Source organism: Notothenia coriiceps, unplaced genomic scaffold (genome assembly GCF_000735185.1).
Source record: "Notothenia coriiceps isolate Sejong01 unplaced genomic scaffold, NC01 NC01_scaffold00022123, whole genome shotgun sequence".
NCBI classification, from domain to species: Eukaryota; Metazoa; Chordata; class Actinopteri; order Perciformes; family Nototheniidae; genus Notothenia; species Notothenia coriiceps.
The window spans coordinates 55,528-73,412 of record NW_011354824.1 but is presented as its reverse complement, the minus strand read 5'-3'; the positions used below and the strand labels follow the sequence as shown (position 1 = coordinate 73,412).

At 40.8% G+C, this 17,885-nt stretch overlaps 1 protein-coding gene across 1 annotated transcript in view; it reads right to left on the bottom strand.

The window, feature by feature from the left end:
• si:dkey-237h12.3 (teneurin-3) overlaps positions 1–17,885 on the bottom strand; it is a gene marked incomplete at its 5' end in the record, with an annotated part of 86,638 nt that overhangs the window by 26,973 nt on the left and 41,780 nt on the right. Inside the window, 4 exons of the mRNA XM_010780708.1 lie at positions 7,356–7,499; positions 8,847–9,114; positions 10,263–10,524; positions 13,928–14,047. Of these exons, the coding sequence (XP_010779010.1) occupies positions 7,356–7,499; positions 8,847–9,114; positions 10,263–10,524; positions 13,928–14,047 (794 nt within the window). The remainder of the gene's footprint in view (positions 1–7,355; positions 7,500–8,846; positions 9,115–10,262; positions 10,525–13,927; positions 14,048–17,885) is intronic.

The window sequence follows — 17,885 nt, the reverse complement described above, 5'->3', positions numbered from 1 at the left end:
TGCGGAGGGGGGGGGGGGGGGGGGTGATCTGACATAGTGGGACTTTCTTCAAAGGGGAAAACACACATCAAAGGGAAGAAGTGCACGCTGGCAGCTCTTAATTATTCACATCCAACAACTTGTTTGAATCCACACAGCCTCTGCCCTAATTAGTGAATCTATGACACCACCGAATGGCCACATAATATCGCTCTCCAGCGGCCTTATCCCGTAAGCCATCGTAACCCTCGATGTATGTGAAACCGTGCGTGCGGCTGCGCTGCGTGTCGCTTCCCTGATTAGTTTCCTTTCATTGATTTAATTGATTGAAGGGCGAATTTAAATGAAGGCACGGTCTGGCGAGACTCTTGACAGGACGATCTGACCAATCCGTCTTTTGTATCCCAGAGAATTACACATGAGCCTCTAACAAAGACAAATAGGTCCGGGGGACGGCTTTATGCGTGACGCCATCAAACGCACGACCTTGGGACTTTAATTGAACTGTGATCCATGTGTCTGCTCACTGAATGAAACACACGCTGTGATGAAAACTCTAAGGGACCTGAACGCATCAGCCTTGCACCAGAGACTACAAATAACAAATATGTCACCTGTCTGCTTTTGTAATAGCTCATACACATTCTCTAGAAAGTCAAAGATGTTTCTAATATGTAATATCCAAGAGCCTATAAAGCAGTGTGTCTGTTGCAGCAGTCTATGAGTTTGGCTGACATACAGCATTTTATAAAAAGGAAACACATATACTCCTAAGGTCACTTTGGCATGCTGCCGCTGTCTTTTCTATTTACACTTCCACCATCACAGTTTACTTCACACACAAGTCTCACCATAGGCTATAACACAGCATAAGGGAATGGATTAAAACACTAATCAATCATCACCCACCCCATATGATCAAGCCAAGCACACTTCGTATGGACAGTACACTCCTGCACTTTTATCTTTATCACACACACTACTTCTACTGCTCTCAACTTAGAGTGAGTGAGGAGATTAAGGTTCAGTTTCCTTCCCTCAAGGACACTTGGTCATGAGACATTACTGCTGATGATTGTGGCGAGGATCAAGCTTGTGACGCCTCAGCTGGAGAGCACACTGATGGGAATTTGGCTCCGGACTATCCGGCGCCCCTGGCAAAAGAGACAGACTCCTGCTGCGTTCGAACCTAAATGGCTTTGCAGTCGTTTGTATGTATACATATTGTTTTAACTATTATTTCACTCTGTTCTGATTTGAAGCTTGGTCCAAATCCATATAACTTTAAAGGAGCCTTGTTGTTCTTTTTGTGATTGTCCCTTTCCTGTAGTGTGTTCTATAGGTTTGTGTGCATGTAAATAGTCTGTAAAGGCTAAAATCCCTTCAGAGGAAGTTTCTCTCCCACCCCCCCCCTTTTGTTTACGTCTGCGACATAGTTACATCACTATGTAACATTTGCGCTTCCACTGGCTAGTGCTCTAACAAATAGTAGGTGATAGGCTAAGAAGCGGGACATCTCTAAACAGTTGACCAATCACAACAGAGCCGGCTAGCTAACCAATCGGAGAAAACTGGGCTCTGGTTTCAGACAGAGGGTGAAAAGAGGTAGTATAAGAAAAAATACAATAAAACCTGAAAATGAGCATAACGGGGCCCCTCTAACAACACTGTTTCCTAAGTAAGATGGAGATACTGTTGTTGTGCGAGATACTTTGTCAGTCTTGTTTATTCTGGACAGGCTGGAATAAACTAATGCTCTCTCAACAGATTTTGCAGAGGAGACTTCAAGTCAAAGTACAAAGTATGGAAGCTGAATGGATCAAACATTCAATATTTGTCTGCCTATTGATTGGTATAGATGAAAGTGTGGAGGCGGATCTGAGTTTTTTGGATAGAAGACGGTCAAAGAGAAAATCCCTGTTTTGCTCGGCATTGAGAGGAAAGGCTTTCAGAGTCTGAGAATCTGTTGTCTCTTTTGCTCCAAGATCACTCCAACGCACATCTAATATAACTTCATATCACAGATTGAACAACAACTCTAAACACTCATACACAGTTACACTCCGAGACAGAATTTGCTGAGAAAAAATGTCGATATTGAAAAAATCCATAATAAAGATGTGTATAAAAGAAAATGATAGTGAATATGAGTGTAGGGACATGGAACAAAGAGGAAAGCCATTTTCTCTCAGAAAATCAAGCGGAAAATAGAAAACTAGTCATTACAGAAATATTTGAGCAAGGACAGGATATTGCTGCTGCTCTGCTATATTCACATCTCCTGTATAAATAAACTGATATTTCATCACTACGTTGTCTCAAGGCCAACTTCCTGAATACTCCCAGTTTCTTTAATTGATTCCTTTCAAATAATCATTACAGAGAAAAATCATTTGTTTGATTAAAGGCTCATTTGAGTCATGTAATGGATAAAATAAAAGGGTTTAATGCCGACATCACAGCTTCTAAAACGATTAATGGTACAAATGCAAGGCCTGAGCCTCAATACCTGATACAAAAACGAGAGTGCCCTGAGCAATGTCACCTTGGTGACACGTAGAGAGTGCAGAGAGTGCTGGGGAGGAGTGGTAATGTGTCTTAATTGTATCCTGTTCCTTCTGTTCTCCTTTGCACTGTGTCATTCTCTAATACACCACCCGGGCTAAAAGTGGGCCGAAAATCTCTTGTTGCTTCAAATGCAGCATGCGCATGGACTTTAGAGAAACGTGTCTCCGAGATACTTATATACTGATCTCTGGCTGTGTACAAAAAGAATCGGCTAAGTTACCAGAGATAGAGACAAGCTGCAGATTGAGGGGAAGGCATATCCACTTGTAATGAAGAAAGCAGGGGCAGGAGTACATGACTAAAGCACAGACACCAGCAATTTGCCTTATCTGGCTTGACAGGCTCTGGAGTGGAGGCAGAGAGAGAGAGAGAGAGAGAGAGAGAGAGAGAGAGAGAGAGAGAGAGAGAGAGAGAGAGAGAGAGAGACAATTTTTGCTCAGGTCTTTAGCCACACAGAACGAGAGAAAAAGTCCTCAGATGTTGGAAGTGCTGCGAAAATGAAGCGGCAGGCACAACAAAGAGAGATAGCGAATGTCTGGAGCAAAACCGCAGCTGCAGAGGACCAGAGCTTTCTAACATGTTGGGTGAGGACATTAGTCAAGGTTTACAGCATTAAATAATCAATACTGGAGCAGCAATGAAGGCAAACAGTGATATTTGGATTCATCTTCATGCCGGCTGAAGGATATCGAACTGTATTCCTTGCCCAAAAACCCACGTGGGCCATACATCTCAAATGTCAAAAAGTGCAAGACTGAATAATTCAGTTTGGATTCAGAAAATGTAAGGGGATAAAAGTATGTGCTGACACCCAGTCTCTATAATAAAAATGAATGTGTGAGGGGGATAGGATTACAGATAGAGTAATGATACTTTGATGTGAACACAGTATAAACCAGCGAACAAAGGTCCCTAACAAAAAGCCTTGAAGAGCTCACTGTCTTTTGGTTGAGCTAATGGGATTGCAGCATGGAACACTTTTGGCAAATTGATTAAGCTCCTGTCATACGAGGGTAAATGAGACAGAGCAACGCAAGTTTTCATAACTATTTTTGAATCTTTCAAAATGTAGTCAGACTTAGCAATTTATTTTTGGTGCGGGTGAGAAAGCCTTGGGGAGGCTGCAGCATTAACTGCACACGAAGAACTCGACGCCAGCTGCTTGTTGTTTCATTTCTGTCATTACTGTTCCTATGTATAAATACAACCCTGTACATAATGATTTTCCATGCGCAGTTACATCCAATGTTCTGATCAAGCCAGACACGCAGCACAGCTCAGTCTAATAAAGGATGCAGCATACATTAGCATATCACACATGCTGCATCTATCTGTTGATCACATAAGCAGCTCACAACATCTTCAGCTCCAACTGTGACGCTGCCACAGTGAAGGCTTTGGAGACGGGTGTGCTATACTTTGAGACAGGTAGGATGAAACAAAACGCACCAGCAGCAGTCGAGCTAGAGGCAGATTCTCCGTGTTCTTTTGCACACTTCACAAACTTCATGTTTTGGATGGCTTGACAGATTGGGTTCGGCAAAAGGCCCTTGTGTCTGTTCTTTCAACTTACAACAAAGAAGCAGGACAAAGTGGCACCGGGGTTTGAACAAAGTGAAGGAAGACTCGCTGACATGTTCTCCACAACCATATCCGACAAAAGACGGTGTCTGCAATCTGTGAGATGTGGAAAGACCGTAATGATATTACTGTGCAAACCAACTGAGTATTGTGGGGTGAAAAGTGTTGCCCCTGCCAATTGTGGGTGTGCATGTAAGATGCTATAAAAGACTACGTTCAAGATGTAGGCAGAATGTAATTCTAGTTGCAAAAGCATTCCTCCCTTAAAACACAGCTTCTCTGTTTGCCAAAATATGTGGGAACAGAAATATTTTCTGAGGTTTTCTTAAACCGACCGGGCCAAAGAGACAGTGGCTAAAGCCAGATTGACAGAGGAGAGGATATGCAGAGGATATATCAGGACGCTCCACCAGAGCTCATGTAACCCTCCCTCATAAATGTAACTACACATGAGGGCTGGGGAGATACCTAGCAACCACAGACAATGTGATTGGTCAGCTTGGCCTGCTTGCATTTTTCTCCGTATGTGTTTCTGATGGCAGTAAAGATTAGGAGAATTCATGTAGCAATTCAAATTCAATATCAGCAGACTGAACAGATATAAAAGCGGGAGTCTATTTCCATGCACAATTAGCCACAAAGGCACTTAAATAGTGTGCTGTTAGAGCAGTGAACCTTATTAACCTCTTCACACTCACCGGACCCACTGACTCATGAACTGAAACTATTTATTCACACTGAGGTGATAAATACATGCCACTTTATAATAATTTTCTATTTTGCGAGGAAACAAGCCGTTGCAAAAATGTGAGCTTCCGGCAACTGAATGATAAAATAAAATGTTTTAAGGGATTTATCCATCTATTGCACGAAATCCAAATACATGATTGACACAAGATAATAGCCGATGATAACACACGTGTTGCCAGTGATTTAAAGTTACTTAATTTACTCAAGTATTGTAATTAATTAACATTTTGAGGTTAATGTTATTTTTTAAAATGTTTCCATTTCCTGTTACAGTACATTAAAGTCAACATTTTCTATATTTTTATTTTACCCCACTACATATATGTGACCAATTTAAATACTTTGAAGATTCAGAATAACAAAACCAAATATAATCATCAGCATTTGTATGATGTTGTATAAGAGGTTAAGATAAATCCCTTTTAAAAATTATAAGCCGCACATTATTTACTGTAAATATATATCATGATACAAATACTTTTATAGGATACGTGAAGCAGTGTTTCCACTTGGTGGTTCTACTTTTCCTGAAGAAAAACCTCCCAGCTTTTTGCCTAATAAAAAACATGCCTAAAGCTACGTTTGCACATGTTTGCTGCTTTTGATATAACGACTTTATTTCAGCTTTATTTCTGTCCAACAAAGGTGAGTGAATTTGAAAAGAGTGAAACTCCTACAGTGTGGTGACCAGTACGACCTCTGAGTGAGAGAGTGTGGGCGGACGGTCCAACTCTGAAGAGTGGAGGTTTGTGCAAAAACAAACTAGGTAATGCTGTGTGTTTTGTGGGGATGTTAATACTGATACGATTGGACATAAGGTCATTAAGTCCAATCCTGATTGTCACATAATAGAACATTTTATCTTAAAATTAGATTTTGTTCCATAAAAAAGAGACTTTCTTGCTCTATCTCTGAATGAAAAGTTACATTTGAACGTTTATCAGCCTCAGAGCGATGACATTTGGTTAATCTGTTCTGAAGAATATTGACCTCTAAAAGCTCATGACCTGAAGATGGCTTTACAAAGGTAATGCTTTCAACCAGCCACTATTTAAGAACAGTTCAGAATGCATGCAAACATACTGCACTGTATCTCCCAATGCCACAGTAAACCACATGCTAGAAACTAATATGTGACTGTCTGGAAATCTAAAACTGAAAAGGTAAGAAATAAAAACAGCCACACCTAGTAATTATTTCAGTTTTAACATTTGCACTGCTTGTCGTTTTCCCTCCTGAATAATAGAAATAAAGTTGAATCAGAAGAAAAAAAATCAATCTCAACCAAGCCAGGCCCCTGAGTAGAGATGGCTATCGCTGTGAGAAACAACAAAGCAAGTCTGCAGACTCAGTGGCTCACACAGACACAAAAATCTGCCTGGAAAAACCTCACTACAGGTGTAATTACCAGTGTCTCGGATGCATTTGTTGTTCACACAAGCTCTTGCATTTTGTGTTCGATGCCGACAGAAAAAATCCTCTGTTTATTCCTGCAAGCCATTTGGGAAACTCATTTGGTTAAAGCTACAGTATCCATTTATCCATCTCTTGTATTATGACTTTGCAAATGCATACCAGTTCAATTGTAAAACAACTAGAAATTAGCAAAGCCAAACATTGAAAGCAAAATACGCATGCAAAAAAACAACAACCACAAAAACCTTCTTATCCAGTCACAATTTCTAATTTGACAGTGTGAGACTAAGGACTCTGCTGGAGGCCACAAATCTAATCTTGACTATTTTAAAAGATGAAAGGGCCACAAATTGTGTCGGACAACTGGAACAATGATTTTGAGCTGGAGTGGATTTAATGTCAAAACAGCAGCCTGGCACACTGACAATGCCCACTAGCCCGAGGCCCACTCCTAAAACCGCTTTCTTATTACAGCCTGTGCAGCCTGTAACGCAGCTCTGAAATGTGCTGATTATAGAAAGCAACATCCTGACACTGTAACCCAGCAATGACTCTGACACTGTATGTATATGAGATAGTTTCATTATGCATGTTTCCCTCTCATGTCTGTGCACCAGCGCGACAAAGACAAACTCGTGTCCATTTATTGTACTAGGCGATTAAAGCCGTTCTGATTGATGAAAGGGCGAGAAATTAATTTAGTTTGTTGGATTAATGCTGGAATTAAACATGACGCCTGTTCATCAAAAGCACAAGCCTCCACGCGCAGCAAAAGGCCAACTTCTTCCTGAAATAGCTGAGCAGTTTGGAATTGTAGCAAAGCCCCGCACCCTGGTGACTTAGTCTCTGATTTATTCTGTCATTACTGTGAATGATCGGCCCTTCAAAACTCTCCTCTATTATCTGCAGACGGGATGACGAACAATATTTCATTTTGATTCAAGCATTTATTGCGGTGATTCTGGGTAAAGACCACCTGCCTGTAACCCTAAGAGGCCACCTATCTCTGCCCGGCATGCACACACATACGCACTTATAGCAGATATATGAGCATTTCTTACCGTTCTGGATGTCCAATATGTGGTGTTTGTCTAACATCCACCCTCCCATGGTGGATGCATCGAGTTCATAGCCTTGTAACACCGCAGTCCTCTTCTCCCAGAGCACCACATCAAGGCATGACTCGTATTCATATCCCACCGACACTGAAAGCAATGATGGCAGATTCCTATGGTGAGCAAGGTTGCAACCTCCTTACCTGACACTTATGGCAGCAATGAGGCTTGTAGCCCATAGGACATTCAGCGCACGTTGTGCCTGTTTTTTTTTTTCCCTGTACTCCCTGGTTCTGCTTTCTCGTTGACTATATCATTTACTCCAGCTGGGAGGATTTTAGAAGACCTGTGGGGTTTCTGTGCCTCACCTGCAGAGTTTGGATTGTATGCCTGCTCTTCTCGTTTGTTTTATCTTGTGTAAATGCAAATACACCACAATGCAAAATAGCGTGTGAAGAGGTATGAATTATTTAAACGATAACGTCTCAGATGGAGAACATTACAGTTAACATCATAAACGCTGCGATATGCTTGCCAGGAATGAATCCTGATTTTTTTTAGCGCTGCAAGGGTTGGCTTTCTGTAATAAATAACTCAAACATTCGTCTTTCTTAACAGAACTCCTCAGACTTTTTCACACTTAAAAATGATTTTTGTTGCAACACATTAAAGGTAGGCTGGGCAATTTATACTAGGAGTTATTTTGTATAGATTTGCTGAAATTCTCTTTACATCCCAACAGCAACATTGAAAGGGGTTTACAATGAATAAGGAAATCGATCTTGTGTATGTGTGGCTGTTTAGGCCGCTAATAGGCATATCTTGATATCTACAGCGCGCACTCTGCCTGTGAATGTATTGAGGTATATGGATAAAGATTGTGATAATAATAATGCACTGCACTTCCCTCAAGTGCTCTCTCAGTGCACTTACTGTACATGTGTTTTGGGGCAGTGGTTTTTTGGAGAATACTTTCAAAACAAACCTTAATCTTGTTGGGTTCTGCAAAGTTGCCTACCCTAGCTTTAAGATGCGGGATGGAGTAACTTAAAAAAGCCCTAATGTAGTATAACGTTCAAGACGACACTTAAATCATTATTTAAAAACATAAATAAGTTATTTTGTTCTGTATGATCTCATCAAATAGTCTGTTATCATTTGTGGGGTTTTTTCTCAGTCTACTGCTTCATAGGCAGAAACGTAGTCAGCTCGTGCTGCGGAAATATCATACATGCAAAACAAAGAAGTCAGCAAAAGAGCAGTGGCCTTCAAAAATGCAGCACTGGGGGGATTTCAGGATTTCACACCACCTGCTAAATCGTTATTGCATATGGTAACAAAAGCAGTCCCCGGATAAATAATCCTCAATTTAGAAAAATAAAAAAATCAATTCTCAAAAGTTCGACCAAGGTTCAGTGCCTGAAGGTAGAGTGAGCCTGTGAGTGAACCCACACTTACACAACATCTTCAGACAGCAGCTTCACAGCATGTACTCACCCATTGCCTCAGCGAGGCCAAAGACCCTCTGACTGTAGGCGTCTGTTTTATCCCAGATGAAGGTGTATGAGAGGTCGGGGAAGGCAGGGAAAGACTTCTGGAACTGACGGCCCATGACGGCCACCATCAGGTGGACCTTCATCAGGCCGAAGGGGAGGCGGTCCGGGGTCAGCAGCACCTTGAGGATGGGCTTGTAGCCAGGCGCCCTGGAGCTCAGGTAGACCAGGTTCAGGTCACTGCCTGGTATAGCAACTTGCTCATGAAGGACCTATGATTTTAATTAGCAGTCAGACCGGTGCCAAATACCCAGTGTGAGGTATGGACTTAAGGAACAGCGGTGTCTTGGCATCTTCCACTACACTGTATATTACGCAATACTTTTCTATCGCTTATATGTACGGATTGTGGTCACACTACCTCACTGCTTTGTGATTTGATTTTAATTTAAAAATGCAACTACTTAATAATGTACATATGTTCATAAATATATATTATAACAGTGAATTAGTCTATTATAGAGTATTTTAACTTATTCTGTATATTTGATAATGTGTACGGTTTATTTTATTGATACATGTATTTTCTACTGTGGATTTTGGTATTATTGTATTTTATTTTATAATCATTTTTACTTGTGTGTAATGCCTGTTAATATGCTGCTGTTACAGAAAAACTCATATTGGGATCAATAAAGTGCTGTTTATAGTCTAATCTAATAATCATAAATATACTGTATGTACAATTCAAACATTATGAATTTGTGTTAAGCAGTGAAATATATAAAACAAGTTATTACTTATGCATAACTACTACCGTACATCAGTCCAAATGACAACTGAGAAAACTTCACAGGCAATAAATGAATTCAAACTTTTACTTGAAAGCTTTGAAAGCCATGTATCTAATAATTATCTTGGTCGTACTCTCTTTTCATCTCAAAGTCCCAGTTCCCTTGACCAGCTTTCACCTCAGACTGCCACTGAAGCATGTCCACAATTCAGATTTCTCCCTCAAATGTAACAATGTTTTATAATTTCCTGCATAGCAATATTCAGGGTTTTTAAAAAAACTCAGATTTCAGCCAAACCGAATCCTGAGGCATAAAACCTTCACCCTAAGAATTTATCAGTATCACTGCGAGACAATTTATGGCTTAGTATTTGGGGAGATGCCTCAGTTCAATCTAAGCTCAAAGGCAAATGTGAAAATAAGCTATGGCAAAAGGAAGATAGCAGCATTATTGTTACTCTTGTTTGTGTATTTAAGACACTGCTGCTTGTAATGTTGGGATCAAACATGGGTTGAATTATTAAAGGCATTCAAAACAATCAGATATGAGCACAACAGTGGAATTGACCATAAAAGCTCCGTAATGAGATCTCCTTTGGGTCACCTCTGTGTCTCTCTGTGTCTCACCTGGGTCTCCGGGATGATGGGGCTGTCCTCGGGGGACGTCTTGTACAGAGTGGAGAGGGGCGTGGCCAGGATGAGGGGGTTGGGTCTGATCAGGCCGGTGAGGTAGCAGCTGGGGATGTCGTTCTCCTCACGCTTCATCACCACCGTGTCCATCACGTGGAAAACGTTCCAGGGCAGCCACACAGTGCGGTGCAGCGAGGGGAACGGGGCGCGCTCGTAACTCAGCGTCAGAGAAGCACCGCCATTGGCCAAGAGATCGAACCTTAACACAGCATCATCAAACCAAAAAAATATCACATATTGGAAAAACTATATGTTGGAAAAATACTGAATGTACTCTTTCGATATCAGAGTAGCACCTTATAACAAAGGCCCTACTGTAACTTGGTACGTAACCGGATGTATGATTATATAGAAGAAGCTCATGAGACACTGTGTTGAACATACGATAGCTATATTCCAACGATTAACATGATGGTTCAGCCCCTAGGGAGATAGGCTGTCATGTTTATTGCTTACGTGGGTCTTAGCTAATCTGAACTAAGCATAGAATATTGTCTTTGAACCGGTATAGATGTATCTTGTGACTGAATAACACCCTCTCTTGTATATAAGCATATGAAGGACACTGTTTGAGGAACTAGTTGTATGCTCTGTATGTGATGACTACTTCCATTCTTGCAAGCATAATAAATACATGCATCCTGATTATTGAAGCTCAAGCCGGTGACGAGTGAGATTTTCCCAACACTATATGAGCGGTATTTATTTTTTGGTAAATCTTTTTTTGCTCTCTTAAGGATTGCTAAGCTCTAGGAGCATGGTGTCAATCACTTGAGATCAACTAAACCACAAGACCAAATAGAAGCCACTCAGAAAGCACTGTTAGCTTTCAGATCAGACACATCCATGTTTGCTTGTTAAGTCAGAGGTGAGAGCCTTGTGCACGCAATCCGGCGCCAGAGTCCGAACGGGGTATAGTGAAATAGCCCCAACATGTAATGGGTTCTTCCAAGGCCCATGCTACTCATCTCAACAAAGTCTCATTAAAAAGGGGCAAAGTTTTTCCACAATCTTTCTGACAAACAGACAAACAAACTAATCCAAAATCCTAACCTCCTCGGCAGAGTTAAATAACAAAAACAAGGTACAAGTTGAACTTGGAATCATGTTTTCACTGCCCATGTTTCTTGCTCTGTCAGACTTCTTTTTGTCATTCTACAGAAAAGGTGGAAGTGCTGTCACTTACTTTTGCAGACACCAAAATACATGACGTTGACCTAATACTCACATTCATTATATATGTTGAATAAATAGAGATTGTCTTTGCAATGGTACTAAATAAAAAATAAAATAAAAAATGGTTTTATACGTAAATTGCAATTTATTTAAAATGCCAAGTTCAAGGAACTGCCTCGTCACTTCGATCATACATGGAAGTGGAGCCTATAGTTTTAATTTAAAAGATTTTTTTTTCAATAAATAAATCTAATTTATATTTACATAACATTACAAGCATTAAATATAACACTGAAATGGTAAAAAAAAAACGAAAATTATTATTAATAATATCAAATAAATGTCAGTCACCCAAAATGACATCATTGGTGTTACTGCTACACAAAACGCTTTTATTTTTGAAATAATGTACTGTCTCTGAAGTGCTCCTGTAACAAGAGATCATTTGAGACAGTGCAGTGGACAAAGACATAACGAAAGTCAGATACTTCTTACTTTGTTTGTTAAAGGTGTCATTTTATTTTAAATTTTACGTGCGTCTTTCAAGTCTGTCATTAGTGTTACTCATTGCATAGCCCTAGGGGTGAACATTTGAATGGGAAAATGTATTGTATTGAAGAGTTAAACGATTTTGATATTGACTGAAGCCATATTTGGTGTGACACATTGCAGCCATTTTGTTAAAATGGTAGTGTTTTCTCCAAATTGTCACTGGTGTTACTCGTTACTCTTCTTCCTGGTAACACGTAACACCAGTGACATATACAAATAAGCTTTTTATAAAGTATAAAAATAATTTAAAAAATAAAAATACTTTAAGCTCTACTTGTTGTGGATTCATTAAGTTAAGAGTTAGTTATTGCTATTTAACAGGTTTTAGATTTTTTAGATGGAATATATTTCAGCAGATTTGTATCACCCAGATTCCACCTTTTCTGTAGAATGACTGTTAGCCAGAACTATGTCAAAAAGCCCTAAAGTTATAATAAACTGAAACATCTTTTTAAGTGCTGAAGAACAAAGTAAGTGTTCCATCTCATGACTTCAATGGAAAAGAAAACTTTCCCTTATCAATTATATTCCCTCTCTACAGCCTTCATACTTTATTATCATTCACTGAATCTAATGTATGACTTCTGTTTAACCAGGCATGGTGTGAGAAGACACTTTATGGTCGAATATGGTTTGGAGTCTTAAGTCTTAGGAGTTCATTCTGGTGAACTGTTTTTAATTAGTACGATATTACTCAGGGAAAACTTACTGGTTTGGAAATGAAGGGCGAGTCTTTGAAGTGCTGCTCTATATATTCTGCGAGCTCCACTACCCAGGGGGTAAATCATCTGTGTGGTGACATTGCATGCATTCACATGCACAAAGACACGCACTCGCAGATTTGAATGCTTATGCACGTCTCTCACACACACAGGAGGACACACACACACACACACACACACACACACACACACACACACACACACACACACACACACACACACACACACACACCAACAGTCAAGCTGTGCAGCTGACCTAAAACAGCTTCCTTCTCAAGCAAGCTCTCTCCACTTTGGGCAGCGAGGAGCTCACAGCTGCAAGAGGCCAGGCTTTGATGCCGCCCCCCCCTTCTTAACACACTGAGCGGATCTGTTGGCTAACCAAGTGTGATTATCCCCAACCATTTATCACGCTACTTGTCAGAAGAGTTACAGGGCGGAATATCTGAAGAAATCAGCTAAGCCTCAGCTATCTGGGGACCCAAGGATTGTGCCTCATAACAACAGCTGTACATTCTGTTCCACTTATAAGCCTTTTATTCCATACTGGCAACACATGAACACGCGTGCCGCTGAATTTGAATGGGCCACTATCTCTGACCAGCATCTGCAAAATAAACCTCCTACCTGAGATGAACCCTTCCTGTAAAATATGTGTCATACATTTGTGTCGTATGTGTTTGCACCCTCATTATTAAGGACCCGTCTGCGGTAACAGCAGGAGAAGGTCAGACAGTAATCCCATGTTTTACTACACCGCGGGCAGATTGATTCTACCCTTGCTGATTCAATGCATTTTAAACAGCCTGGTTCAAAATGGCCACTACCACTGTGACATTTGCATGAGGAATTGTTCTAGGGCACAATGTGCAGTCGTTTCAATTTGTTTTGAGTACTTTTTGGATAACTGCCAGGACAACTCTGCCACTGTTGGACAGCTTTCCCTGCATTTTTCCATACTGTTCTCGGGATAGCAGCCAATGCCACAAATACATTTTTGCGAGGGCGAAAGTTGAACCCTAATGGCTGAGAATCCTGCTGGAGGGTGCTCATTTGGACATGTAAATCAGTGTTAACAAATGCAGATGGATGGCTGTTAGTCCCTGAATGTTGCACCTACTGATGCATGTGTGCACAGAGTGACTCTCTTACATGCCGTCCTGCCGGGTGATGGTGTAGCCGTACTCGGGGTAGTGCAGAAAGGACACGTTGACTCCGATCAGCGGCGTCCCGTCTCCCGTGAGGACCTGACCTCGGATGACTGACGCCAGGCTGTGTGGGCAAACAAACAGAAAGAGCTGAATAAACAAACAATGCCAGCCGGAGACAACACGGAGCCACGGCACCAACAACTGCCATCCCTTTGCCAGTGGCACCAGCAGGGAGGTATGATTTACTGAATGCTAGGAACCAGTGTGCCAGGGGATGTTATTCATGAAAATGTCACCTTACAGAGCACCTCTCCGTCTCTGTTTACTGCTTTAAAAGCCCATAATTCAGTGTGATGAGATTTTCCAGACATGCAGGACTTGTTAAGGTTTTTTGCAGCTTCTTGCACGTGTATTGCAGCATTTATATTCCATGAGCACACAGAAGTGGATGCATATTTGTTCTCACAAAAAAAAATGTTATTTGTTTAAAGACAAACACAGCTATACAAATGTACAGATCTCAGGGCAATTCAATTTGTGAGGCAGGCAGAGGAAACAGTGTATTCTTCACAAGATTTACTGATCAATTATCAGTCTGGGTAATTAAGTCAGTAAATGAAGTGCACAACAGAAGGCATTTCAAATGACGATATGTGAGAGAAACATTGACAGCATTGCTATCACCACGACCTTGCAAGTGTTTTGCTTTCAAAAAAGAGCTTCTTGTCAGTGTCATACCCGAGTCTTAGCTAGCGTGATAAATGTGTGTGGTACTGTGATGAAAGATAATATATAAACAATAATTTTTTTTAGAACGAGCTCTTCAACTCGGTAACAGATATCCTCTTGATGTGAGAAGTTGAAAAACTCGACGACTGACGTGTCAAGAGGCACTTCAGAAAAAAAAACAGGAATTCAGAAAAACAGAATGTGATGCCGCAGGCAGGCAAACTGTCACAAAGAAAAAGGATTTGGAAAAAGGATTTGGAAAAAGAAACGCAACCATACAAAAGAATCACCACAGCACTTTAGAACAGGTGAATCATAAATAGGGTAAGTGTGAAAAGAAAATGCATTTTGATTACAAGAAGAAATTTAAAATGTTCGGCAGTGAAAAGTCAGAATGTGAAGGTTTTTCTAAATGAGACGGAGGAACAACATGTCCCCCTTTAGAAAGAATAAAAGCTGGAGAGGCTTTCTGAACAAATCACCTCTTTTCTTCCAGACGTTTTTCTGAACTGTCACACCTGGTGGCTGCCTTATATAACCCGCCTCCCACTGCTGGTCAAAGAGCAGGTAGGGAGGGCTAAATGCTGCACTTAAGGGCACCTCATGGTAGTTAGTCTAGCATGGGGGAGCATTACTCATTCACAATGCTCACCCAGATTCTCCCTGCTGGCAAATGGATTTGCTTCTGGTCAAAAAGCACTCCACCTCCAGCATACCCTCACCTGCTTTCACCGAGAGAAAGATGTGTTTTCTTTGGCATTTTGTCTCCATAAATCACAGAAACGGAAGCTTCATACATGATTCAAGCCTCAGATATCTTCTGTGATTATTCAACATGACTGCAGGGCCTTCAGGTAAAGCTTGCTGCTGGTATAATCTTAAGTGTGAAGTCATTATTTTGAAGTCAATCCTTTGTTTGAAGGTAAGAAGAGGAGACAATTGGATATTTCTGCGTCAACATTTAATCATCCCCTTCTTCTCAACCAGAGCAGAATGTTAAACGTGCTCGTTCTACATTTTTCACTGGTTGGCCAAAGATGTCTCATTTTGCCACTTTATCTCCGGGTCATTACGTATATGAGACTGGGATGATCAACAGCTTTAGCCTCTCTTATTTCCCTCCCGCTCCACAGCCGTCTCCCATCCTTTATTTACCGGCTCAGGGAACAAGGCCACTTAAGAGCCCCGCCGAAGGTTCACTCTTTCTTCCCTGTGTCTCTATTAATCTTTTGAGAGCATGCTACAAGAGCCGAAACCCCCAAACAAACGGCAAGTCCCACCACCTGCTGAAACCCCAGAAATGAATCATATAATGCTTGCATTCTTATCCATCATTGTCTCACCCCGGCTGTAGAAAAACTCCATCTGAAAATCCAGCGGGAGACTTGTGGGGGGACATGTGATACGGCTGGGGGACCAGTGGGCAGAACAAAAAACACCAAACCACAAACACATGTTTTATTCTCTGTGCTATACGGGGGACGGGTTTACTGCCGAGTTGTGAAACCTGAGTGCACGCGGAAATCGACTCCGTTTCTCATGGTGCTCACAATGGTTTCTTGAGAAAATAGAAGGAGAGGAGTGACCTCTAACAGTTTTGCTTTTCTGTGCCGTAAGATATCAGATACTCCACGTCGAGGAATAAAAGTCACCGCAGCTGTTGGAAGTCTTGATGCTGTTCTGTTTCTGTTCCAGGGCTTCAGAGATTTTTTTTATAATGTATACTCTGCAAAGGCTGCCAATAAATGATTCACCCTTTAACCTCAAATGAACGTTTGAAAAATATGGGTCTCCAAACAAACTATGCCTATACCACCCTCTACATCGTTATGTGAATCTTTAAAAAATACATAATGATACCTTTTGTCGAATACATGCATATCTGCAGAGCCTATACAATGCACAACAGTGTTTTTGAATACAAAACTAACTTCTACAAGAAGATAAAAAGGAAAAATGAGTATTTTGAGCAAGAGAGCTAATGCCGCGGCCAGACATGAAATCGACAGTAAGCTGAAGACAATGAGGATGAGGATTATTGAGAACCCGGCTGGGAGGGGGGATTGCCTCATTCTATATTTTCAGTAAAGCATGCTATTTACATAAGGATTACTTTAAACTATTGGAGGAAATATTCCCAAAGCCTTCTGCACACAGTTGGCAATCATTTTCCTCTCCATCAGACTCAAATCAAACTCCACTCATGATTGAGAACAGATGTGGGAGTGCACTGAGGTTTTGGTAACACATGTAACTGTCTCCGCAGTTTGCACATGATGTAGCCCAGTGGTCCATTCAATGCATAACATCTTCTCTTACTCTGTATTAAACATCTATATTGAATGGTTTTACCTTGGATGAGGACATCAAAACTTTAATTCTTTCAAAGAAGCCGAGGCAAATGTGAGGTGTCAAGATGAACAAAAAGCCAGTCTCCACACTTGAAAGTGAAAGGCTGTATTCATGCCCATCAATGTAAAAATGTCCTTAAAATACCTAGACCACACTTTCTGCTCTCTATGTAGATATTGTATACTGTAATAGTGAGAAACTAGAAAAATATGCAATGATAAATACATTTTTATTAGAACGACACCATAGAAACAAGATAAAGGCACAGCTCTGTGAGTAGTTTAGTCTTTGTTAGTCTGTTCTGTTCATGATGAATGCAACTTACGCATCACTTAAAGTGGACCTATCATGCTATGTTTGAATAATATAGTGTAGGACCATACCTATATAAGGCATATACTTTTTATTTTTCAAAATACCAAACAGATCATGCATTTTAGCCATTCCTCATTTCGCTCAATTTAACACTGCCTTTGCATGGGCTGATTCTGTGAGAACAGCACCATCTACAGGCCTGGCATATGTACTACAGCCTCTCCAGCGCTTTCAAACGGCAATGTCCGTGGCTGTCTCCTCTTGATTGGTGGAGTTGGCCCAATAGCCATAGCGCCACTTCTGTGACGTCATAGGAGTGTTCAAATCTGGATCAGTCTGTATCAGATCCGTTGCAGCCCCTTTTTAAGAGATTTGGGCAGTGGAGGAAAATAGAGAGGGTTGTGTTTTCTGACACTTGGTGAGTTCCCTGGAACACCGGGGGAACATATTCATGTATAAAAGACGTACAAAAGTGCATTTTGCATGATAGGTCACCTTTAAACAATGTGAAATCTTTGTTTAAAGTCATTTTTGTGTTTGTTTACATCACGAAGTTCATCAAA